The 27,171-nt window shown below is 40.5% G+C and overlaps 1 protein-coding gene across 5 annotated transcripts in view; it reads right to left on the bottom strand.

Annotated features, from left to right (window-relative positions):
- The window catches only part of sox6 (SRY-box transcription factor 6), a 129,825-nt gene that overhangs the window by 96,728 nt on the left and 5,926 nt on the right, over positions 1–27,171 (bottom strand). For 3 of the 5 annotated variants that reach the window (XM_013908547.1, XM_005724307.1, XM_005724308.1), the window contains exons 2-3: positions 12,121–12,184; positions 4,085–4,135 (exon numbers count right to left, since the gene is read on the bottom strand). In XM_013908547.1, the coding sequence (XP_013764001.1) occupies positions 4,085–4,119 (35 nt within the window). In that variant the 5' untranslated portion in view covers positions 4,120–4,135; positions 12,121–12,184. The remainder of the gene's footprint in view (positions 1–4,084; positions 4,136–12,120; positions 12,185–27,171) is intronic. The other 2 variants (XM_013908549.1, XM_013908548.1) reach the window with 2 other exon arrangements.

The raw sequence follows: 27,171 nt of genomic DNA, 5'->3' as shown, positions 1-27,171 counted from the left end.
ATACATATATATATACATATATATATATATATGTTAGCTCCTCTATGCTCTGGGGATCTCAACTAGCCAGCCCACACCTAAAAGCCTATTAGACCTGGATCCCACTTTTGTTTTTTAAAAAGGGTCTTGTCCTTTCAGTACACTCACTTCCTCGCTTTCTGTTTTTCAAGCATAGGTGGTGGAGGAACACAAGTTCATTGTTCCCTCGCAGATGGAAGTTGGAGTTACCAGGGTAACAGCTCTAATCCTCCTTTTTTTTTTTTTTTTAACATTTCTTTCATATTAACAGCCTATCGAGTGCTACCTTTTAAGTTACAGGCAAGAGTGCTCACTCACTTTTAATTAGCTATGATTCTGTTTGCCAGGAGACAGCATGATGAGCTAATCGAAATTTACGAAATAATGACGTACTACAAGCAGCTACTTCTTTCTCCTGAGGCCTGCTCTAAGAATAACAATAATGAGGCCATTATTGAGGATCGCACTTTAAAACGCTGCCCTGCCACCAAAACAGAGGACATAATTGTTCTGGTGTTTTCCATACAATCAACTACCCATTGTGGATGACTTGAGAACTAAGGGAGCAAAGAATGGGCGCCATAATGATTGGTCTGTGCTGCCATGAAGATCCTGTACAAAGTGTCCGCAGAGGCAGGAGCTCGATAGACTGGTGATTTGCTTGGACTGTGGATGAAGACAACCATCTGGCTTTGTAGAAAAATGTCCTTTCTGCTTTCTGCGCAAATAGTCCCCGGGCTACATTTGAAGAAGACTCACTCATTCATATGGGGAAAAGCTCAGAGTGACACAGGCTCATGTGAAGAGGCCACAGAGTTGCGGTGGAGAAGCGCCACTAATACAACCTCCAAAACACATAACCGTTAGTAGATAATCAAAGTTGTGACTATTAAGACATATTTGACAAGCACTGCTATACACATATTTTTTTAAAAAGCCTTTGTAGTTTCATAGCAACTGTCAACTGAGCCTTATCTCGCATTTCGAGATGACTCAATTAGATAATCACACATCTGGCCACTAAAACTAACTGCATTACCAATCGAATCAGCTACGTTTTTGGAATTTAAAAAATCCTGGAGCGGAGACACGACAAAGAAAGGCTGCAGAATTAAATATTTCACCAAAAAGTTCCACATCGAAACTTGCTGGGTTGGAGCTCAGTGGGGTTGTGCAAACACAGTGCTATAGCTATTAGCTGTGCTCCATTGTAAAGGAGTAAGAGAGACAGAGCTTGAGGGCAGGAGGAATGCTAAGTGGGCCCCTTAGCCCAGTCAACCTTCAGTGGGTTTCATTTATCTTCATCTTGTTAGACTAAATTAATTAACAATCTCAGTGTTACACACTTTCTCCTTTCATTACATCAAATAATGGCAGAAATGTAGGGGGAGGTCCTGCCCACTGGGAGTAGACAGAAACTGAAGATATCTCTCTCCCTCACTCTACCCTTATGCTTCTCTCTCACTCACTTCGTATGTCTGTATTCAGTCTTTCTTCCTTCCCCTTTCTCTCTCACACTTGCTCTCATTTTCCCAGCCTATGTGACTACGCAGACAAAAACCTGTTCAACATCTTTCATAAACATATAAAAAATTGATCTGAGGTGAAAACGCACCTTCTCTTCGACGAGGGAGGCTTACGGTAATGCAAAAACCCAAACAATTGTCCATTACAGACGCCGTGTACATCGGGCGCTGTAATTTTTTGCATTAGTTTTTACAACTACCGAGAATTTGAAACGCACAATTATTGCCATCATACAATGGAAAGTCTTTGAGCTGTGGGGTAAATAAGGGGCTTTCTGTTGGAGTTTGATGTATTTTTCACGACGGCTGTGTATCAGATGCCATTAGGAAGCAGCAGTTGTCAAAAATGAAAGTGGATACTTTTACAGCTAAGAACTCTCTGTATGTGTGACTCAAAAGCAAACTTGTGATTCATTACAGTAATGAAAGGCACATCTGGTATGCTTTGGTGATTTGGAGTACACTATAAAAAGTCAATAACAAATGCATATAGGAGTAGATATGTCTGAATTTGTTCAGAAAGCTCCCTTTGACCTAATTCTGTTGTTTGAGAAAAGATACTGGGATTGTACACCAGAGGAATGCCTAACTGCCACATCCATCCACCCCTGTTTGCATCCTTTTCTCCCTTTTCACCCCTGCCCCCACCCCAAAGCCCACTCCAGGACACAAGTCTTTATCAAAGCAAAAGGGCTAACCCTGAAGCAAAGCCTGCCTTTAATCTTGGCCTGATTGTTAAGGCCTCCAATCTCCAGCCACTGTGCGTGATATCTTTCTGCTGCTGCTTCTCCTTTAATTAAAACAGACATTGACAGAAGGATGTGGATTAGCAGTGCAATAGTGTGTTTACTTAAAATAATCGCAGTGCTTTCTCTAGACTGTGAGAACAAAAGGAAATTGTTGAAAAGCAGCCAAGGTCAAAGGTCATGTTCCAGTATTTGCCTTCTAATTTTTGTAAAAGTGGTATATGTAAGGATCGCTTTAAGAACTATTTCTTTATCCCGCATCCTACTAAATGCAGTTCATCTTTAGTACACTTATTTTTCCAGCAGATTGGTTTTGACAGGTGCTGAGAGTTAAATGGTGTCGTCCACTTTGTGGCATTACTCAAAAAAAAAGACAAAAAAAAAAACATGGAAATGAGCAATGGCAACATGTTTTCAAAAATTTAACATGCTGCATGCCTGAATAACTCCTGTCAAACCATAGTAGATATACCACACCAGATAAATTGGTTCCATGCCCTGAAAGATAAAACAGTAACTGTACATTTTTGCATTACTTATTTTATTTATTTAGTGAACAGAAACTATATGAGGAATTCATAAAAATAAAAAAATATATAGGTAAGTATTTGCACTTTTTGTGAGTTTTGGTTTACAGTTAGAGATGTATTTTTTTAAACCCTTGTATAATATAATAAAATAATAACACATCTTATATAGTATGACTTTGCAAAATAGGTTTGGACCAAATTTCAGTTGTCTGAAAGCTCTGAAATCAGCTTGCTTCTTTCTTAGGTGTATAAATGTGGGACTCGAGCTCATTGAATGCTAAAGATAAATAAAATACATTTAAATGCATGAAAAATGTTCCTATTGAATTCCTGAAGGACATTTTGACTAGCGAGAGTAATGGTATCAAATTGTCCTTTCTTTTTAAAATGCCCCCAACAGTTCTGAGGGAAAAAAATGCTGTTAATTTAATCAAATAAGTGACCTTTTGAAAAAGAAATCAAAGAGGATTCATTAGCTTTAGTAAAGTTTGGCTGACAGCAGCTTTGAAAGGCAGATGCTGCTGCTGTGGCTTTTAATGAGCCAACCCTAATTAGGGAGCAACGCTGGAGCCTAGAGAAGGTGGTTGACTAGGAAAGGAGCCAATGGTAAATAAGCTCTCTTATTTACTTCCTCTGTGTGTAATGACAGCACAAATTTTTAATTAGAATCACAGGAAGGGTAAAGACAAAAATGTAAATCTTTATGTCACGCTGAATACAAACACAGAGCACGACAGGAAACAACAGTACATCACAAGAACAATATCCCAGCGACTGCCTCACCCCAGTAACCCCAACATCCCCGATTAGGGGTGGTTAGTAGGGGAGAGACGGAGAGGCAGAGAGAGAAAGTGGTCAGACAAAGGCATGCAGCTTAAAGACAGAAACCCTGACCTGCAGTTTTTTTTAAGCTGTGATACAGAGAGGAAGGAGGGAGAGGGTGGGGGTGGGGTTAAGGCCAGCTCATGTGTCCCTCAAGCTGTTGATGTGTGCTTTCAGTCTGACTTAAGGCTATCCGGGTGAGCATGCTACTCAGCCACACACTACACGAGCACAATCATAACAAACAGGTTGGGTAAATATGTCAGAATCCGTGTTTGACAATGTTCAAATATACAGACACATGCGCACACACAGACATGTGCACGCACACACGGGACAAAGTCTAAAGCTAACATGTGTCAGAGAGTTTAACCCCTGTTAGCCCGCTACCACCCATGCCCGACCTATGATCCTAAATGGCAATAACGGAAATGAAACTAACCTCAGTAAAAAGCTGCTACGAAGAAAGCCCTCCATGTCAGCGTGTGGGGTTCTGGCAGGAGAAATCACAGAGAACCATTTTTACTATGAAATGAGTAATAATTAAACAAAACAAAAAAAACAAGAAGAAGAAGAAAAAGAAGAAGGAGGAGGAGGAAGGGAGAAAAGAAGGAAGGAAAGAAAGAAAACACAGAGATCATACATCTTCCTCATATGAGATCTTATGTCTTTAATTAAAGCAGAAATATGACTCAGAACCCATCCTGTCTTTTTATGATCTGACATCATTAATTATACCTCTTTCCATCCAGGGAGTGGATTTGCATACAACATCGCTTTGCACTGAGAGCCTGATGATATGTTTGCATCAAATAAACTCTGCCTACTGATCTCTATACAGACTGTTTCCACTGCTGTGTGCAGATATACGCATGTACATCCAGCAGTGTAACCGCAGATCCCAGAGCAGCCCTAGCCTGTTCAGAGTAGCCAGCGGTGGTCCAGCTGCAGCCCATGTGTAGCGAGGGTGCTGTGGCTTCTGGGAGCCCGGCCGCAAGGGTACCCGAGCTGGGATTCGCAGCGCCAATGAGGCAAAAGGATGTGGTCATGATGTCACCGCTTGCAGGGGTCGTTCAGAAGCTTTACCCACAAAAATACTGAAGACACATGTTTAAAATTGACTTACAACAGGTTTCCATTATCCTGTGTTATTGGCCTGTATATAATATGTGCTTTTATTGTGTTAAGATTGGCTGAAAATTGATTAGGACTTCCATGTGCTTCGCTTTAAGTGGGAAAAACAGGCAGAAATGTCAAGGAACAGATTTGTCAGTGGAACTTTTATCCGTGGTTGAAAATTAAACGTCTCTCTGATCTCACAAGCCCAGTAAAGATGTTTCAGCCTCTGAAAATATATCTTGCAGAAATATTTTCGGCATTATAATAGGCCGTTTCACTTCAACGCTTTATTTCTCCACTGTCCTTTTATTCATTTTGATATCTTTTAAATTCAAGGGCCGTAAAGACTTCATACCGAAATTCCTGTTGTGAAAATCACTACTTTTTAACACCATTGGAAAGAAAAATACTCCTTTCTGAAGTTATCCTCCTATAGCACTCCCTCATCATCATGAATAACACAAAACTCTACAGCGAATGACATCTCAGCCCTTAAACACCTTAAGTTTTAGTGACATGGGTGTAATTTGGCATTTTCTCCCCTTGCTCTCTTGGCTTATGAGACAAAGCCTCTGAGAGAATGGAAAGAATGAGCTGGGCCCAAGGACACTGTGCCTTTCAGTCTGGCCAGCACTTAGCAAGGCAGTGGATCCACAAGGCCCAGAGGGCTCAGCCGAGACTTTTCTCACAATAAGGTGTCTGGGGAGGCGGGAGTGGCATAGCCAGGGGCGCTGCTGCTCTGCTCTTTTCTGCACTCAGCTGGGCCCAGTGCACATAATACCATCACCACGCCAGAGCACACCAAGCCAGTGACAACGTGAGAAAACAACCGTCAAACAGTGCAGAGCAGATCAAGCGTGTCTCCTCACTTCTCTGAGTGCAAAAAGCACACATAGACTGCAGGCAAGCACACAAAAACTAAAACAATTACCAATTCAAATATGCATTCACTGTGGAGCACAGTGAACACAAACAAAATCTAATACATGTATAAATAGTTTTTTTGTTTTTTTTAAAAAACCTACACCACAGAAAAGGTTTAGAAATCTGAAACAAGCCAGGATGAGAATTAGATTAAAGAGCACGGTCTTTTTTTTCACTTGTCACTGAGTCTATGTGTTTTACTGACACCTTAATCCTTCCGCTGACTTCTAAAAATAGTTGGGGTGAAAATTGAATAGATAAGGCTGTGCTCAGTTTCTATCTTTGTCGTTGGTTGTATTCCATAACCCTTGCTGTTTTACTCAACATGCTTGTGTTTCCTCAGCTGTGCCTGCTGTCTGCAGTCCCATTGTGGTCAGCAACAACTGAGCTTAGGCTATGGAAGTAAAGGTGCGGTTTGGAGAGAAAAATGAAAAAAACGAAAAAACTAAGGAAAAAGTGACTGAGTTATATTGTCTTTGCTCTTGTCTGAATGCAGAATAAAAAAGTCTTTAAATTAAAGCTAGGCTGCAATTCAAGGGCAGGCTTTTTGGTGAGAAAGAAGCAGGGAGGATAGACATCACTAAGTTGGCCTGGCCCAGTCTGAGCAGTGCGGCAGCCCTTTCGAAGAATGAGCCTCTGCCAAAAGCTGCCTCTGCCTAACCAAGTCTCCCACCATCTGCAACAAATGTGCTCTATTAAAGCAGTACCATATGGACAACAAGCTAGCTATTAACACGGCTTCGGCACATCCCCTTAACCTAGCCCAGATTTCAAACTTCCAGTCAAATTGACTGCTGATTTAATGCACCGCCAGCAGCAATGTGGGTCTTGGCATGAGACAGAACTCTCAGTCTTCAGTCATTAACAGGCTCACATAGTGCGGGGTGCACAGCGAGACACATAAGTTGGCTGCACAGATCCAAAGAGTAACTACATCCCAGGTTATTTGGTATATCCTTTAAATAAACCCCAATGAGAATGGATAGCAAGAGCATGCGCTGATCCAGGAACTCCAACCCTTTTAAGACAAGTAAACCAGAGCTCAAAACACTCTATTGTACTGAGTGGAAAGAAGCTTATAAAGTACATCTACCCACAGTGGCAGCCTAACTGGTTGCTTGTGTCTCAGTTGTTCCACAGTGATGGAGAGTGTATTTGCTCCCTCTGCATGGATCCAAAATGGCAGTGATTAACCCTGCAGGGTGTGGGGAGGGGGAGGCACTTTAATCCCTGTGGGCCAGGCGGCCATGTTGACACCTCTCCCTGCTCTGAGTCACAGAAGGACCCACCCACAGCTCACAAAGCCACGTTCTCTTCTCTTCGACCATGACGCCACAGCTACGAGCCCTGTGTTCTGTGACCCGGAGACAACACACACCAAATCAATTACAGTTCTGTGGTTTTTAACCCAAATCCAAAGTTCAGCAAATTTTGTTTATTTTTTGGGCTCTTGTCTCCGCAGCTTCGATACCGTACATAATTAGAGCAGAGACACATTTCTTCTCTAGGAAGCCTGAACATACACAGTCCTGTGGGCTTAAATAGGCCAAGTCTTCACAGCAGTCAAAACAATTGTAATTGTGCATGTTTTTTTTCCATGTCCTTAAGTGCGATTATTGTTGATTTTGGTGTGTAACTTTGCACCAACAACACCTATAAGTGGGCTGTGCCAAGGCTTTTTGGCCTTAAAGATGAGGTTATTGTTTCAGCATCTCTGTTAGTAGTGTCCCATGAAAACTGAAGTGATGCATTAAACGCTGCATGATGACAATCTAATTAAATAAGCCTTTCATTACTCTCAATGGAGCAGCAAAACACGTGAAAAGGTAGAACAGGTTTCAGAGGATGGAGATCCAAATAGGGGGGAAAAAAGACCAAGCAATCTCAATGTCAACTCAACACCCATACCCAGAGGCAGGCACACAAACACACACAGACAGACACATATATACAACCTATGTTACCTTTACTAATGTTAATGGTATCCCAGTGACTCCCTACATCACCTAAAATACAATGCACATACACATGCTTGCATAGAGGCGTGCACACGCATGCACACGCGCACACACACACACACCTCAGTCAGAGCTGCCAGATGAGTAGTGAATTAATTTGTGTGAGCCACTCCAACATTAGGAAGGTGTGTTGAAAGGTGTCTGCTCATGTTTCAAATTAAACGCGCTGCTGGTCAGCATTAGCACCTCGCCACCCGTCGGCAACTGACACTTAGGGGGCTGGGGGGTGGGTGGGGGGGTGGGTGGATGGTAGGGAGGAGGGGAGCCCATCCGCCGTTCACACTGGAATAATTAGAACATGTCAGGAAGAATTAATTTCCTCATTTTTCAAAAGGATACACAGAAATTACCATGTTATTATATGACAGGGTCCCTGGGAGGATTGGATTAAATTTGATTTCTTGCGCAGCCCACACAACAAATTAAAGTCATAAATAAGATGGAAAGAAGCGGGGCACAGAGCATATGTTTATGGCAATGAGTGAAGCCAAGGGAGCAGAAACAACTATCTTCATTTCATTTTATTTAAATCAGGCCGACACCGTGTGTCTGAATGACAGCACTTGCTAATGGGTCGAGATTAGAGGCTCCTTGATATTAACACAGCGATCCAACAACTCCAACTTAAAATCAATGGAACGTAAAGTGTGTATGATACTGGCTGAGCCTGCTATACACAGTTATAACTAGATAAAAGCTTTCCCACAACAAAAACCTCACAAATACACCTGTTTTATTGAGCTTTGTCGACTTTTTCCTCACATTCTGATTTTCCTTTAAATATAGCCACACATTATGAAGCATACAGGGAAAAATACAGATGACAACATTTCAACTTGTCCAATTCAAGTAAAGGTCTGAGCACCTTAAATTCACCATTAAAAAGAAGGTTAATGGCTCACTGTCCTACAGTGACTGGCATACTGATGGACAGATGACAACAGGCTTTCGTAAGCTGACTCTGGTAACAATGTTCAGCCTCGTATGTGAATCATAAACAGACTGCTTTTCATATTGTACGCTATGCAAGAGAAGATAAAAGAGCCACTGGGGGAGGTGGGAAAAATAACAAATGCTTGCAAAAACATAATAAATGGCAATAAAATTATATCTTAAATTGAGGATGTGATTCATCCTAATTTAACGAGTATTCAGCTAACTCGATTTAATGCTCAGTACTTACGCATATCTCATCTTGGGGCTCAGTTTGGACTTGTTAGCCGACTATTACAACTTAATACCGGCTTGCCTGGGAAGAGTTTTTCAGCTCTTTCAAAATGGGCTGTCATTAGAGCCTAGCACTCCCCTGGGCCCCACAAAGTTTAAATAATTTGCGAATCAATTAACTGGCTACTCTCAACGCAACAGGGATTCCACACTCCAGGGTCGTGGTGCATTATCAGTTGGAGACGATTCATGGCTTTTTGGGAGAAAAGTTCATGGTTGAAATCATTAATTCATTTTACAGGACTTTTAGTTATGCATTACTTTCCACAGCTGGGGTAGCAAGGAGATTAATGGCATGTTCTTTGGTCCTGTTTTCTGACGTGAATAGCTACTAGATGAAACTCTGTCCTACAGTGCGAGGGAACAGACTGTGAGAGGCAGGACGGCGGCCAAATCCATATTAGAATTTTATTCTTCCGAGAGTGAAATAAAGTCTGTCAAACGTTATAAAAATAATAATAATATCAGAGCAGAATAATCAGATCGCCAACAGTTAGTTTAGACCCTTCAAATGAGGTCATCCCCGAGCAAGACAGAGTGGGAGCTATTAATTAAATGCAGCGTATAGGAAGATAAATAAAGTTAAGCAGGTTTTACACATTCTTGCCAGGTAATGACATGTGCAGCAATTTGTTTTCCAAATTCACTCTGGGATTCTCTGAAGTAATTGAGGCTGATGGAATTAAAATCTTTGTTAGGCAGTCTTTGTCAAGCAGTCTCTGTTCAGCATATTGACCATAATCATTGCAGGGTCAGTGGACTGAAGAGGCTCATTTGATAAATAATAGATGGAGAGTAACCATTCAAAGGTTGTTCATTTTCATTTTGTGGTGAAGTGCTGTTTATTTAATTTCTGACAAACTGGCTCCCAGAAACCTCCCCTTCAGTCTAGCCATCAATAGTGGGCTCAGCAGCGGTGAGACCACGCGGCTGCGGCTTACTGGATAAATGGTGCATTTTAATAGAGAGCGTGTATGACCTGTACTAGAGATTGTCTAACATACCCCTCAAGTGTTTTTTAAACGAGTAATCAAACACGTTGTATAAGCAACCAAACTAAATTACTTCAGCTCGTATTTTGAGCTTAATTAAACCTGTAGGTCAAAGGTTTTAAGATCGCATAAAGACCCAGATTAATGTCTCAAAAAGTGCGATGACACTGCTGCTTGCCCACATGGGTGTCTTGTTGCATTTTCCTCTTTAACAAATAGTGACAGGTGCCTAATAGCATTCAATAACCATTAACCATGAGCACTTTACTGAGGAGTCTTTATTTCTTTACTTCAGGCATCAGTTCACTAACTACCAGACCCGAGTACAAGCATTTTCACAAGTACCCTGAGATGCTTGTGTCGTTTTGTGCTTGCAGATTTTGAGCTATGCTGGTGCGTCTAGTGTAAAGATCGAAAACTATAAGTGGTTTCTTGATGATTTCAACAAAGGGACTATTATGGATCTTCCTTTAAAGGCAGAGCAAGATGTAAGTCCTAAAAACATTCAGTTTGAATTAACCCAGCCTTTGAAAAGCTTACCCAGCATCTGCTGGTTTTACTCTTTTATTTTTTTCATATATAGAAAAATCTGTAAATTAAGCCAGCCAGATTATGCAAAACATAATACTCATAATATATCTATTCTATTTCCCACTAGTATTAAATCTATTTATTATATTGCAACAGTGCCTGCAAGTACTGAGAGCTTCTAATAACGCTGACTGATTAATTAGATGATCTACAGCCATACAAAGCACAACCTGGCTGTCTCGACAATGCTAACAGGCAGCCACAGAGATAGATCGCTGGTAGGCAGGTGTGCGTTCATCTGAGCAGAAGGCACGCGTGGTGTGAAATGGTGTGATTAAACAATAGTAAATGGCCATGAACTTTGAATTCATATAGCGACATTTCCAAGCTGTTATTGAAGAGCTTTCCAGTCACATTAATATGACTCCCATGATATCTCCAACTGACATTTGGAGGAAAAGAATAATAAAAACTTAGTTCCTCTCCTTTATTTGTTTAATATCTAAGATACATTTTTATTAGAAAACGTGCACGAGCAGCAGCTGCACAAAGGTTGTTAAAGTAATATGATATTGATGCAGAAAAAGAATTGTAGTGTTTCTGTTATTTTAAGCAAAATGCCACATTTCATAGAAACGGTCTTACTATATTGCTTTGAAAAATTTCACGTAAACCAGTTTTAAATTGATATTTCGGTTTACAAGCAGAGTTATACAGTGCTTGATCTGTGACTCTGACGTGCTTTAAACATAGACCTGATCCTGCTTTGGTATAAATGATAGCGCCCCTTTGGTACTTTGAGGATTAGCGCTTATTTGTTATATATGTATTACAGGATTATCCATCATAATCTCACCCTCTTCTTTAACATCTCAGAGATCGTTAACAAGAATAATTAATGGAACGTAAGTCAGCGCATTATTGCGTTATAATCAGACAGAAGAAAAGTTACGTTATTTCCAATAATTTTAATTTAATTAGAAGAAACTGCATCCCTGTTAAAGAAAAATAGGCTGTTATACATAGTGGCGCAGCAGTGACTGCAACCAGTATTGTGCAAATGTTGACATTTATGGAAATTAAAACCTCTTCTATATATATATTTGTACAATTTCAGGAACTGTTGTCAAGATTAGAATTAAATTTAGACATAAAATATATAAATATGTTTACAAAATGTATAAACCTGCAATATTACTGTGAATTTGCTTTTAGCTAATGATATTTTAGATTTTATATCTTTGACTAGCAATACCCACGCAAAGGTTTTGTTTGGGTGTGTGTGTGTGTAGCTCATATAGTCTTTAAGATATTTTCATTCATTAGTAGAAAACCAGATTTAACCGTAAACCTGCAAAGCCCAAAACTGGACTGTAAGACACAACAGCACAAAACAATAGTGGTGAAAAAGCTGTGAAAAAAATAAGAAATTCTGACTAACCACAAAATTAACTGAAGGAATATATGATGCAAGAAAAAAAAAATAAGTGTGGAAAGGTGTGTCAGTAACTTTGGCCCTATATAACTGTCTAATTGTGCATACATTTTGTGCCTATCCAATTGTCCACTTCATTTAATGCAGGTGTTCAGTGTGGGTGAAAGACAGCAGGGGTGTTTGAGACATGTGTGCAAGACAGAAACAGCTGAAGGGGCAAATTGATACTTACAAAAACTGAAAGACTCAGCTTCCAGCGATCACTGGTTGGTTGATTTTGAATTCATGTAAATAACCTGCAATATAATAAAGACAAAAAAAAACATAGAAAAAAGCTATTAAGTTGTGTCTTTGTATGCAAAATATTGCATAAGTTAAAGGCAATTTGTAATATAAAATCAGCATGGGTCTTAGATGGCTCTATTTACCTACATTAGAACAAACAGACCGAACAAGGGGAAGAAAATTGGGACCATATTGACTGTTGGCTCAGGGTCAGAGTTTCCACAGCTGAGTTAAAACAGCTTTGTTAGTGCCTGACCTCCACTCTTGACAGCTGTTACTAATAGGAATCAGTCTTAGACAATGTTTAAAATCTGCTTCTCTGCTACCTCATTATTCTGTCTTCAAGTCGGCAGATTCCACTAATCAACAGTATTCGTGTTCAGCAATTGTTTTATTTAATGTAGCTTTCTTTCATCAAGCATTGGCTGCTAATGATTTATTTAGGGGCCGTGCTCAGCTAGTTTCAGCATCATGCTGAAGTGCTGCAACTTAAGAGCTCTGTTAGAAACTCTAGTGTAGAATAAGTGCACAGATTCAGGGGTCAGAGCCAACTCAAACTTAAATGCACCCACAGTTTAGAAGTAATAATTACAGAGCGAAAACAATTCAGTGATCAGAGCATATACTTTGGGAGATGAAAAAGCTCCAAGATCATTCATGCTCATTTTCTCACATTATCTTGTTTTTAACAATAAGCCAAGATCTCATTACCAGCTTATTTATACAATTAGTCTGCCTCAACACCGCCAATTAAACAAGGCCAAGGGTTTTTTGAGGTCACGCTTAACTGATCTGTCACTAATTTGCTCTACAGCACCTCAGTCTTCTATTGCTGGGGCCAATAAGCCACCATCAACAAGACAGGATAAATATACTGACTACTGCTGCATTGTTGTCAGAGCACAGTACAGTCTGCTGCGTGGGAGGCTGGAGGGCTAGTAGAATGAGACAGATAAAGGCAAGAGTCACAGACAGGTCTGAATGTGGTAGCCTTGAGGCTGGATGTGACAATGGGAGAGAGGGGACCCAGGTGACCCCAGCTGAATGGAAAGCTGTAACATACGGCAATGTACTGCTGCCACCATGACGAAAATCAATTTCCCTCAGAGAAAAATCCTTTTCACATTATAACAAGGCCTGTTTTTTATTATTATGATATAAATAATGATGTAAGGTTTCATGTGACAGAAAAATATCCGTGAGGAATTCAGTTAAGTGACGACAAACTCAAGAAACGGTATTCTTGTTATGGCCTTATATGAATTACACCTCTGATTTCGAAGCCTACTTCTGGCTTTTAAATGCTGCTTCACTATTTCACTGCTGTGTACTATGCTCCAGCTGCAAACACCCACTCTTGTCCCCACATATACACAGGAATAAGTTATATTTGAAGCTATTCTGTATAGTACCGTCCCTGCCTGCTGGATAAACCACATATTTCATGGATGATAATTCAATGAACAGTTCGTCTTTCTTTCCATTTGTCATCTGACTACAGGCTGAATTCCTGTTGCCTCTAAATAAAAGAGGGCTCTACTAATTACACATAGCAGGTATTAACAAACCTTTGAATTCATAATTTGATGTTAATTGAGAACAATGGGGTAAATAATACATGGGGAGCTGAGTTCTTTATTCATTGGTTATTTAAGATAATTATTTGTGTGAGAGGGGGAAAAAATTTATAATTGCAAATAATGAGTGAACCCAAATGATATTATAATGAAGCCAGTGTAGCAATCCCTGTGGTGTAATAAGAGTCGTGTCAACTGGCCTATTGTAGAGGCACGTAACAGCTCTTTTCCTGCTGTGAATTACACCTACAGGCAGGAAACATAAAACAGGCACCCTCTATTCCAAATTACAAGATCACAGACTTACTATGTACAATTTTAGTTAAACTCAAAGTCAAATTTATTAGTCACACCACGTTTTATGAACTTTCAATACATTTAACTGTTTATTTTAAATAAACAGTTACTTTGAAAGAAAAATGACCTTTCTGGACAACAATTTAAGGCTCAAAGCAAAGCACAACGACTGTTTTTTTGCTTCATTGTAATGAAAATACTGGAGGTTTCGCTCATAGGTAGAAAAATCCAAACAGAGTGATGTAGCTAACATTAGAAGGCATGAGCACAGAGAAATCTTTTTTCAAGGAGTGGCCTTTTCTCCATGTTCGGTTTGACAGAGCTACCACACACACACACACACACACACACACAAGAAAATATGCACACACACTTATGTTACATTAAAAGTTTTTATATGAAAAGAAACAGCCATAAATTATGGTATATTTTTCCAGCACTGACCTTTGCCAGCAACACACAAACACATATTTCAGAGTCCAAACAGCTGATGTGAAGCAAAAGGACAGTACCTGATCCTACACTTTCTGTAAGTCAGGAGTATGCATTTGCTCTGATCACAACGCGTTCAAGGTTAACCAACTAACACCGAAATCTGCCACTAGAAACTACCTCTTTGTACTGCGTTACACATCGCGTGTACCGCACGACTGCTAAAATTGGGATTTGAGGTCAAGCCTCTTATGTGCTGTGGAGGAACGCAGTTTTACTACCACAAGTCAGAAAGATTCACTTTTAAATCAACTGAACCTTTAAATTCGAGACATGTGTTTACTTATGGCGAGGGTTAAGCTTAATTTAATTTCCCCTATCCATAACAGAGAGCTGTGTTTTTTCAAACTGTCATGTGACAGTGGCTCAGCTCCAATAGAAAACACCACCACAACTATATACAGCAGAGGATACCAAAGAGGTTTTGTGTTTCATGTGCCTCTGTTAACTGTATATTGCAGTAATGCTATGTATGCACATGTTATATGTGCACATATGTGCATTTCACCTTCCTGTAGCCGTGTGTGGATATGCATGAGCAAGCCAAAACTTCTACTTCAACTTCTGTGTGGAATTCATCCAGATCTACAACATGTTAAAAAAAAAAAAACATCCTCCCAATCCTCCGTTCCAAATCCTTACTCTCCTCTGCGTCCAAACACACTAAAGTAGGAATTCTGCAGAGTTAGTTATTTTGACAATAGAGGTAATCTATGCCATCAGCAGGCTGTTCCCTACCTGGATGCACTGTGGTTATCTCTGCAAATGCAGCAGCCGCACAGTCAGTCAGACTGGGGACTGCATGGGGGAGTTTGGGATGCATTGGGGTGAGGCTATAACAGCAGCTATCCCAAGGGAAAATGGGGAAATGGGAGGAAGGGGAGGGTTGAGTGTTGAAGGCAAAGGTGTGAAGCAAAGAAGAACATCATTGCTCAGAAAAGGCTGAAATAGTAATTGAACACAATTGAGCACGATTGTCTATTAAATATCCACTTGCATGAAGTCCATTCTGTACGTACTGTAGCATCTGTGAAATATGAAACAGCAGTGCGTAATCTCCACAGACGAGAGGACATTACTCGTCAGGAAACACCTAAAGCACAGTTCATTCACTTCCTGCAGCTGTGATACGCTTCATACAGAAAAAATAAAAAGCCTGCCGCTGTGATGTCAGAAAGACAAAGAGTATTTCCGCAAGCGATCAATCATGTCATTGAGTAATTTGGTGTTGAAAACATGGCCGGGTCACATGCCAACAGCTGTTTCATGCTCCAGCACACCGCACAACTGTCACAACTGTACAAATCTCTCTTTTCTCTCTTTATCATTACCCTCTGTCTCTCTCAGACTTGCCCTTTTCGACGTCGGGTCGATGCCGTTTCTGATGCTGAACTTACAGCAGACTAGACACTCACAAAATGTCTAGCACCAGCGCACCAGTGCGTCAAGAATGACAACCAGAGTGTCACTCCAGTTAAAACATCTTTGTCGAGTGTGAAACAGTGACCAGTATTTTGACAGAGCTGAAATGCAGTAATGTCAGATAAAACTAGGGGAGAAAAAAAAATCGCTCTCAAGCAACAGCTATTCTACCCAGAGGTTGTTAAAAGTAATGCTCTGATACGGATACAGTGCTGTGGCTGAACGAGGCTTTCATGTGCTGCTTGGCAAATACATTATCTGTCATTTCCTCGGCGTCAAATAACAAGAATAAAAGTCTATTTACTGAGCAACTGGGTTGAGGCAGGGTGAAGGGAGAGAAACGACCAGCAAGTAAAATGTTTTCGTCCGTGGTGGACGGCATTCAGTCCCCAGTGCTCCAAACATGCGGGCGTGCAACCTATCAATTCTCTTTGATTTTCTTTCACATATTCTTTACTCCAAAGACTGTAAAGACAGAACAACACAGAATAGCCTTGTCTTTTTGCACACTGATTAGGCCTCTTTTCTTAACTTCTGAAATACCCATTTTTTCCCTTTCCACCCCCCCTTTGTTCTCTGTCTTTCATATTCGGTGTGGAGTTTTTGTTTTCGTGTATGTTGGGGGGCAGGGGCATGAAAACAAGTCTCTCTCTCTCTTTCTCTCCCAGGTAATGTGTTTATTTTCCTAGGTCCCATCTTCTAGTTTACTGCATGGTGGTGTTTCTCCCCTCTTATCGCCTGGGCCTCGCGGGGCACTTTAGCCCCTCAAATCCTGTTCACCACATACTGGTTTTAGAATCTGTGAAATGAGTGCTAGAGAAGCGTGGCCACAATGTCTGCCTGTGTTGCTACTGGACTCAAATGGGCTTGGTGCTTTTTTTTTGTCCAGGGAGATGCATAAATGGAAGTTTTTAACACCTCAAAGGAGGCTGGGCCTTTGTGGAGCCACACTAGAGAAGCCTGCCAGTCTCCCGAGGAGGCAGACACACTGAGTGCTGCAGGACAAAGAGCTAGAGGAGCAGAATCAGCAGGGGCATCACTCTGCTTTGGGCACCAGACACACACACACACACCCCCACATATATGGTTGCACTTACATACAGTACATAGCACACATGTGAACACTTCCACTCACACAAATATAACAAAGGGTGGAATGATTTGTATCTGAACTGCCTGTAAAGAAAAATAAAAACGATCCAAAGAAAATAGATATTTTAACAATTACTGTATATTTAAAATCTGAGAAATTAACCAGCAAATTCTTCTCACACCTGCAGTGCAACCTAGTTCCAGATAGAAAAGCAAACAGCCGCTGGCAGTAACAATATTATGAAAAGATATGAATATAAATACTGTATTTCCACTAGTTAAAATCCGCATACAGTGCTAACTGTAAATAGATTCATATGATTGTACAAACAGACACAATAAAAATATACAACCATCACACCATTTCCTACTTATTGATTTCAGCTCCACTGTTTGAAAATAACTTCCTCATTTCCATCCCAATTTTCCTTATTGAAATTCTTTTTTTATTCCCCGAGTACAGCCAAACAGCTGGCATTTACAATCAGTCTTTATGCTGTTTAGATGCCTACAATAAGCATTTAGATGCAAATATCTCTGCCTTGTACAAAGGACTTGCAACTTCTGTCAGAAGCAACATAATCAACCTGCAATTGTCTCCTGGCTCCAAGTGGTTTCCAGTGACAAGGCCTAAGCCGTATGCATCTGTATTCAAATGATTCCCTATTTCAGGCACAGTTTAGTGTGGATATTTTCCAGCAGTACTGCACTGAAAATCAATCACATGGTGAATTAAACCAGAAAGGAAACAACTGATCCATAAATGATCAGGTTACAACAAGGCATTGGTGTCCACAAATTATTCAGTGTTCTCCTTGTTCGAGGAGAAGCAGGGATGCACTATTTGATTGTGGTTTTTTTCCACTGATGACTTGTGTTATTGTCGCACATTTTCGATTGGCAAAAGGAGGCTTAAGTTGACAAATGACTGCTTTAGTAGTAAGACCGGAACAATATAGACTACTTTAACTAAGGGCATGCGGGACATCAGCATGATGCAGGTAAAAAAGAAACATTGGGAAGGAATAAACTCTGTTTATTAATTATTAATACAAAGCAACATTTTACATCATAGAGACCTTCCAAAAGCTTATTTAGTCTTTACACTTTGGTTACTGAACCAACTGAATGATAGAAATAAAGCTAAGGAGACGCACAGCACTTAATTTAATGTAGAAAAAAATACCTAAAACCTGAATAAGATTTAAAGGTCATGTAAATAAATAACTAAGCCTAAGTGTACGCGGCCGTGCAGTAAATCTGATCAGGGCACGCGCTTTGCATTGACTTCATTGCCTCCATACGGTCATTTCAACAATTAACATTATAACCTCTGTTTTTATTTACAGTTGCAGAGGTCATGTTGTTTTTCCTTTCTTTTCTTTTTTTAAAACCCACCATTAATAACAGCATTTGCAAATGCAAATCCATTTAGGAGGAGGAAAAATGATCAGTTTGAGAATATTTCTGCCTTCTTAATCTTCTAAAGAGGGAAATGATTTAAAAGGAGGACACAAATCTCCAGTGACATGGCAGGAGCTGTAGGGCAACCACCCAGCCCACCACCACCCCTTTTTTCATTCTCCCTTTCTCATCTCACTCATGTCTACCTCTTGCCCCCATCCCCATTTCTTTCTCCTCCTTATTTACCTCTCCCCCCCTTGTGGCATGAAGGGGTAGAAGGGCCAGGAGTCAGTGACAGGGGACTGAGAGCAGGGCTCCACTTGGCTTGTCCCCTCAGAGGAAACAAATGTAGTGTTTGAGCCACTGATCACTGGTATAATTGAGTTTAACACTCCTTTTCTGGATTAAAAAAGGGCCTTTGAAATGAAAGGTCAAATTACCTCTACAGTCAGGCAATAAATAAGTCAAACAAGGTAAGCGGTTCCTGCCAGCATATGTCAGTGGCAAATTTAATTAGTGAAAAAACAGGAAGCTCTTCCATTCTACACTGAATTATAAAAAGGCAGTGTCAGTTCCAGTTGTGCGGCAGCGAAATAGAAATATACATTATCGCCGATCAATGAATCTTATCGCTTTAAAAAAAATTGCACGCAAAATCCATTTAGTTCACACTATCTGTGCAATTGCATGAACACACGAACACCTTATGATTATACGATTACACGATTATGCGCATAACCAAATTACACGTGGAAAATAATTGAGTCTGGATAAGATCCTTAGTTAGATTTGTTCTTCGCACTTGCATGATTTTTTTTCCCTATTATGTAAAACATCCTATAGGTCCTTTGTTCATTGATTGCAGCACAAAGAAAGGAAATGGGCATAACGTAAGGCTGCAGTCTGGACTAAAAGCAAGCAAGGCACAGAACAAGAGAGAGGGAGAGAAAGAGAGAGAGACACCACTCCTCTACACCCAACCAGCTACAATGTGGCCTTTGTGACATAATGCCCTCTGCACAGCAGATTGTGGAAAATAATCCAGAATTTACTGGTTTACATATCCAGCAATAACAACTGACATCACAACCTGTACCATATATTCCATGCTTCTGGACACTTTTCACATTTACTGCAGAATGAGGGGGGTAAGAAAAACATTGTCAGGCAGTTATTCCCATCATGTCCTGGGAGCCCATTACAGCATGGCACAAGCAGTGGTAAAACTGAGAAAGTCAGCAAGCTGAGGCTACATGCAGGCAGAGGGCTGGGGAGCACTTAGGCCCATAGTACAAACCTACTACACACTGTTAACTGCTGGAGAAAGATGTAGTTCAAACAAACACTTGGCACCTGCAGATTATGTGTGTTTAAATTCTGGTAGCCATTAGGACTTAGTTTTTCTGTTCGAGTTGTTAGCTTCTGTGTGCTGCCCTCAACGTCAGGCCAGGCACTTTGCAAAGCTCCTAAAAAAGGACAATGAGCAGGAGATAGAGCCTCTTTTAATTATCTCTCTCGACTTTGCCCAGTCCTGATTGTTGAAAGCGCGACAGGTGGGTCGCATAAAAAAAATAAGTTTCTACTAACACATGCTTCTCATTACTTTGCTTCTCAAGAAAAACTGACATTTCTCCAACCAAAAGAGAGAGGGTCCTCCATGGCCACCGCTCACCGCAAACTACTTTTCAAGTGTACCTTACATTATATATGAGTATACATTTTGAAGCTTGCACACTTTAAACATTCCAGAGAAGGGGGAGGGAGGGGAATGTAAACATATTAAATTGCATGTCCAAACGTGGAATATGTGCTGCAAGCTAAGTATGATCTATTTAATAAAAGAAAAACACTTTTCGGGATTCTTTTTCATTTAAACACAACTAGATTTCAATTGAATGAGCCGAGCACACTTGCAGACTGGTTTTCACAAACCTTTAGAAATTTTAGTTTTAAATGTGGACTGAATAAAACATAATAACATAAATAAATGTGCTAAAATACGTGACTTCCATCCATCTTTAAAAAAAAGAAAAAAGAAAAAAAAGAGCCACAGCTCTAAAATTTCAATATTCGAACTGCAAAAATAATATTTCCAAGGAACAGCCACAAAAAGAGTGTGTGTAAGTGTGTGTAAAGGCACACGTGCTCGTCTGCGTGTCAGTATATACATGTGTGTGCATGCCTGCTCTCCACAACAGCCCTGCAAACGTGGTTTTGGGCAGAGTAAATGGTAAAATGTTGAAATTGGAAAAAATATTAGCCTTCTTTCTCTTGAATAGTAGAGAGATAAGCACCCTTTAGCAATGAAGCCAGTGGAGTTTAAGCTTATTATGAATACCTCTCGGAGCGCAGAAGCATGTACTGTAGAAATCAAAGGGAGTAATAGGCAGGTAAGCCAGTGTCATTTTAAGGAGGAAGTCAGTTGTGAAATTGTAAAATCGCAAGGCCCTGCTGACAATCTCCTGCCCTCAGAACACTCCCATAAATGATTTCTAATGGCAGTGGCTATCACATATTTGAAAAAGTTAGAAGTTTGTGAGGCGAAAAGAAAGAAAATCCAATGCTAATCTCTCCATTGATGGAGACTAATAATAATAAGACCATTTATCTCTTTGATTAAACAGCGCATACTCTGAAGCTCGCAAGAATGTGTGATTCTTTGCGAGTGCTCTAAGCTTCCCAAAGTAGACCCTGCTTTGCAGAACATTCCTTATGGTTTCAAGTTCAATTGGCTGTGAACGTCCACTCATACATGCTGCACCAAAATCATAAAAAAGCCCTTGTTCGTGTTTTGTTTTGAACAATGTTTGTGAGACGAGAGCTACTCGGTGTGCACATTTAGGTTTGTTTTTTTCTTTTTAAAAAAGGAGAAGATCAGCTGTTTTTGGTATCGTATTCATTGGTGCATTTTTACCTAATAGCTTAAGTTGTAAAGCTCCTCTGCTGAGATCTGTTGTAAAGATGATACCATAACATGACTGCTCTGAGGCACCATGAACTCTTTCGTGCTTAGATATTCTACAAAGGCTCTCACACAGACACACACACACATAAAACACCCACAGGCTAATACATACTATGTTTTTTCTCCTCTGAATATTCATCCATGTTTCCACATCATCTGCAGGTCTCCTAATCACAGTCACTTCCCCTTTAATCACAGAGCTCTAATTAGGTCCTAATAAACCATTTTGCCATCCTCTTGGAGCGCCTCTGTGTCACTCACACATCAAACCATGAAATACTATATTAAGGGGCTGTCAAGCTCAAAGGAAAGCTCCTCCAGCAGCAGTGATACAGATACTGCAGGCACACCCTCTTACACTAATTGAAATTATCGAAAGCTCTGCTTACATGTGACACTTGGCCATGTCTGAAACCATAGGCTGAAGTACAGCCGGCAAAAGCATGACGGTTGTGCCAGCGCTGAGGCTCTGCTGGTTTCTCTGATGTCGGATAATTGTTTAAACCTGAGTGGATATGGCACAGGGCCTCATGCTGCTTGTTCTGCCAAAAGAGTAAACAAAAAATGTTCTCACTAGCACTTTGCTCCTCTGTTTCTTCTATTCTGACTCAGTCCAGAATGGGCTTCAAGGAAAGCCTCATGATTCCATGTTCATCTTGGAGAACCAGTGTTGGGGATGATGATCACTGACCACAAGTTGATAATGATGACTGTTTAATTAGAAGCCTTTCTTTGGCCTGGCCACAACCCAAACTCCTCCACCCTGCAGATGGTAACCAATAAATTTAGCTTTGCTGAAGATGAGGAGGGACATTGTACCCCCCTAATCTACCCCACCCCTAACCAAGGACACAAAGCCTTTCTCCTTACTAACACAAAAAAACCGTAGCTATGCTGAACAAGGAAACCTCTGAAGTCTAACAGTCTGTGTACACATACACCTAAGTCAAGCGGTGGTGTTTTCACAGGCTGTCAAGTTTCATTTTTATATATTCTTCTTAATTCGCCTTTTTAGGAGCGTTTTCTTTTCCTGGTCAATATAAAGTTTGTCATTTGTTTGTGCAATATCCTTTTTTCGTAACTGAAGCATAATTGCATTTTCACAGTAATGTTTAGGAAATACAAACAAGCACTTGGTTACAGATACGCAAAAAGCTGCTTGCTGCAAATGCATTAGGGCTATGTTTGGAAAGCTGAAGCCTCTTTAGGGGTTCGCAAAAATACTGCGACCATCTCAGCGTGAAACGTCAACTTGAATATCACTGGGTCCAAACTCCAGCTACCACAGAAGACTTTAGTTGCCTGACCATCCACCCTGACCTCCTTCGTATGAGCTGACGTACAGGAACATAATCCTCCAAACAACATTTGACAGCGAGCGTAAATTGCAGCTGGAAATTAGTCACATATTGTGGTGTGTAGAAGGTGAACTTGAATATTGTGCAATAATGGAGCAAAAAGCAGAATTTTTTTTAAGTTGTATATTTTACACACCATCCTGTCTTGTGGAAAAAAAGATTAAGTGTTGACATTCTTTCCTGTCCAATCCCTGTACGTCCCTACCCACCACCTGCCAATCATCTTGCTTCACACGGGCCTCCTCCCAGAGATTTCTACAATCATATGCCTGGCAGAAACACCACTCTGTGTTTTGTATGTGTGCGTATATTGTATGTGGGCGGGTGGCGTGTGCCAGAGTGGCTATCCCATAAGATTTTCAAAGACGCTCATGGGAAACTTTCTGCACGGGCCAAACCCCAGTCTTTCTCTGTCATTTCAGCAGATTTCTCTTTTTTTAGTACCATTCATGAAACAGGAGATTGTCACAGATGGTACTCTCTCTGATTTTATTCTTCAAGCTCCGAGTTGCCTTTTTTTTGGCCTTCATTGCTAGAGCTGCACTTTGCTTATAAATGTACAGCTGAGCCAATCAGAGGTTTCTTGTGCAATTTAAGAGTGGGTAAAATGTTTCCACTGCCTCCAACAGTTGTTTCTAAAGTATGAATGTTAACTCATGGATCTTCAAAAGAACAAGCAGATGGTTGTTAATTCAAATTTGGTTTAAGCTGAAAGTTCATATTTTCCAGCATTAGTGTTTCTGTTATGGTTCTATAGTAGCACAAGTCGTCAGAGTGATGGATAAAAATATTTCCAGCTGCTTCTCTGATGCTACAAAGACATATACTCGCAGACTCAAATTAAGGACACTAAATGTTATCAATCACCTCGAAAATGTAACATTTTCCCTGTGAAAAATTCACCAACTGTGGGTCAGGACAAAAATCCATTTCTTGGACTGAAGAAGACCAAGTTTAATCTCAACGTCAGAGGGGTCTGGGGCGACGTGAATACCAACATCATTATTTGTGCAGAGTTTTAGTCTCAGAAAATCTACTTTTAGCTCATCTTTTTACCAACAGTGCCTAAACACCCCCCCGCCCCACTTCACTAACAGAGTGAGTGGGAGAGAGGGGATAACAAAGACAGACATCCAGAGCGGGAGAAAGACAGAGACCAAGAGAAGATTGTGGTCGAGTCTGCTGAAGCCATTTTCTCATAATGCACATTAAGAGCACAGATTTGTAACACATCCAAGTAACTGTATAAAGAAATTATTCAGAAAGGCAACAAAAGACCAGGGCAAGAAGAGATGCTATGGTTAAACTCATCAGAACTTTAGCCACAAGACCCTTTCCATTTATTCCCCCACCCTCCCTCTTTGTCACTTTGATTTATTTTTGGCTTTGTACATTAGTGTTTTCCTCGGGAGAAGCTGTTGGGAAAATGACTTCTGGCCCAGTACATCCTTTTCTTTTCCATAACTTCCTCGCCTGTTTTAGATGTCACCGTAGCTGCTCCATGATGCAAGTGCTTGATCAGGGTTTGTTTCCACCCAAGAGGGACAACACACAATATGTGGAGAGCTTAAAAATTTAGCAGCAGCAAAGAGTTTTTATATAGCAAATAGTTTTTATGAAAGGCTTGCCTTTTAAAAAATAATGAACTCTACAGGTGGCATTTATAACACATTAAAGGCTCTTTGTTATAGCATTTACTGTGCGCACACCATTATAAATCGCGCATATCAGCTAGCGTTCTGCTTTGTGAGTCCAAGTTGGAGATTACGACAAAATTGATCATTATTTTCACTTAGCTTCAGTGCACAGTAAAAAAAACCAAAACAATATAGATGTGCATATGTGCATTAATGCTATGTACAAGCGAGCAGGCAAATGTGCACACAGAAACAATCGTGTGCTCAAAAAAAATAGCTCCCGGTATCGTTAATGCTCCACCATAGAATAATGAAGCCAAATTGGCTGGCTTAGATGCAACTGTGAGGCATATTTTACATCTCATGTCAGATCAAGCTGGCAGATGCCAAGCCGAGCTATTAAACTCCACCAATTGGATAATGCCTAATTGTTCGGCTTTAAAGGACCGTGGAGACCTGCTTAACTTGAATACAAAAATAACTACTGCCTTCTGAGAATATAGAGTGCATAAAACATTGTAAAAAACATTAATACTTGATTAAATTGTATAAATGATTTCGGTCCTAAATGCTGAATTGCTTGATGCATTCTTACAGCGTGGGTATTCATGACAAATGAGAAATTCAAATACGTGCAATATGCCATATTTGCACAGCTTCTCCCTTATTAGATAGCGAGGTTTTTATGGCATTCCCTCACATTATATTTACACGAAAACCCCCGGTGTCACAGCTGCCCGTGCTGGCTCAAGTTATTTTCATGGAGTGTTTTAATGCTTCCTCCAAGGCAGCAGCTTGCCCATGGGATGGCCTGATCCGCACACAATGGGAGGAATCACAAGGAAAAGGCTTGTTGTGATGCTTTTGTGTGTAAGCAGCGCAAAGGCCCACATTACACTAATCTCTTTTCCCTTGTTCACTTACAAGACACAATCTCAGGTCTTCAGAGCTTCTACAATTCTAATAGGGCAGAAATCACTTGGGGCAAAAGATCACAGCTTCTTCTTCTTCTTTTTTTCATTAGTCCCAGTATGCTGGAGCAAGGTCACTAATATACACGCACACACATATGCAGACCATATATCTGTCTATCTGTTAAAAGCACATGCGCTGACAAATAAGCACTTTTTCCTCTGCAGCTGAAATTAAAGTGTAGCACGACCGCAGTCAGTGAAAGCTGCTGGTGAGTCAAAATAATAATTAATGCACGACTCTTTCAGACTGTAGCTAACAAAATGGTTGCCACAAAAACAGGGAGAAAGAAACTTTTTTTTTAATACCCGAACTGTAGCACAAAAAAAAAAAAAAAAGACACGAGGGCGACACAAATGTTTGTTTAAAATTCAGTTTCAACCACCTGCACTCTTTTTGCACAACCTGACAGTTCTCAGTCTTGGTCTGTATGCTGTTTGTGCAAGTGTACTAATGCCTCTGCCCCTATTCCCGTGTGTGTGTGTGTGTGTGTGCGTGTGTGTGTGCGTGTGCGTGTGTGTGTGTGTGTGTGTGTCTGTGCGTGTGTGCGCAGGGACTCCAAAATCCACCACATTTTAATTACTGCCCGGCTGCACTGTGTTCCTCTTTGATATGGAAATAGAGGCAACCATCTTCACACAGCCACTGTACAAATCTTCATGTGATTCATAAAAAACAATGAGCCGGGCTAATTCCTCCACCTGATTACAGTCCCAGACCTGTGTCAGAGAAATGCGGCCACCAACGCCTTTCCAATTAATTCTACATATTAATGGGTGATTTAAAAAAAAAAAAAATCAACAAAGGCTACTTACCATAGCCTAGACTGTTGCATTTTGAAGTCAAACTTAATTATGCACAACTATGCTATGGACTGAAAGAAAATGTCCAATTATTTTGAGAAAAACATATTCGGTGGGAGAGTGAATGATGCAGATCAAAATGGGCCACTTACATTACTTGTGCAATTATACAGTTCCTGTGATGATACACATATTTAGGTTTTATTTTTATTTTTTTTAATCTGTAATCTTGTAATGTCAGCAATACCGTTCACTTAGAGCAGCCAGGGGGACACTGAGATCTAACAGAGCAGAGGGAAAAACCGCTGCTGCCTTTGTTGAGGTTCAGTAAGTGTTGGCGCACATATGTGTTAGTAGTAAAAAATAAACAAGAAATAGCACACAATAAAGTTGAATCTTTGACATTAAAGGAACCTGTGTTCTTGAAAAAAAGCACAATATTAAAAAAACCTCTCTCATTCAGATTGAGGCAATGTAACAGCCAAAGCTGTGCGAAATTTCAAATGAGGAACCTTAAGATGCCTTTTGAAACAGCTGGTGTACTACACTCGCTCGCATGTGTCTGCCTGGCTCCACATTATCACAGCTTTTCATTTAAGAGGCTGACTTGATGGAGGTGATGCCCCACTGTCCGCTCTTTCTGGCTCCACTGACCCTTGATAGCATCGGTATTTTTGCCTGTGAGAGCTGACAATTTTCTAAACAGCGAAGAGCCATAATTAATTTAGTGACATTAATTAGTGGCGTGTTACTAAGTTGTCAAGAACTCGTTGTTGAAGGGTAAAATTGCCAAAAGAAAATGCTATGGCACCGCTTCTTATCATTGTTGGAAGATTGTGCAGCAAATTAGATAACACTTAGAAAGACAGATGTCACAACACGTGCTGCCACATTCATTAACTCCTGCGGTCCTTCAACAGTCCCCCGCCTCGCCTCAAACTTTACCAGGCCTGCTGTTCTTTACCTCCTCTTATCCTGT

The sequence above is a fragment of the Pundamilia nyererei genome, unplaced genomic scaffold (genome assembly GCF_000239375.1).
Source record: "Pundamilia nyererei isolate P.nyererei 1_Seehausen unplaced genomic scaffold, PunNye1.0 scaffold00011, whole genome shotgun sequence".
NCBI classification, from domain to species: domain Eukaryota; kingdom Metazoa; phylum Chordata; class Actinopteri; order Cichliformes; family Cichlidae; genus Pundamilia; species Pundamilia nyererei.
This window is presented reverse-complemented; position numbering and strand designations above follow the sequence as displayed.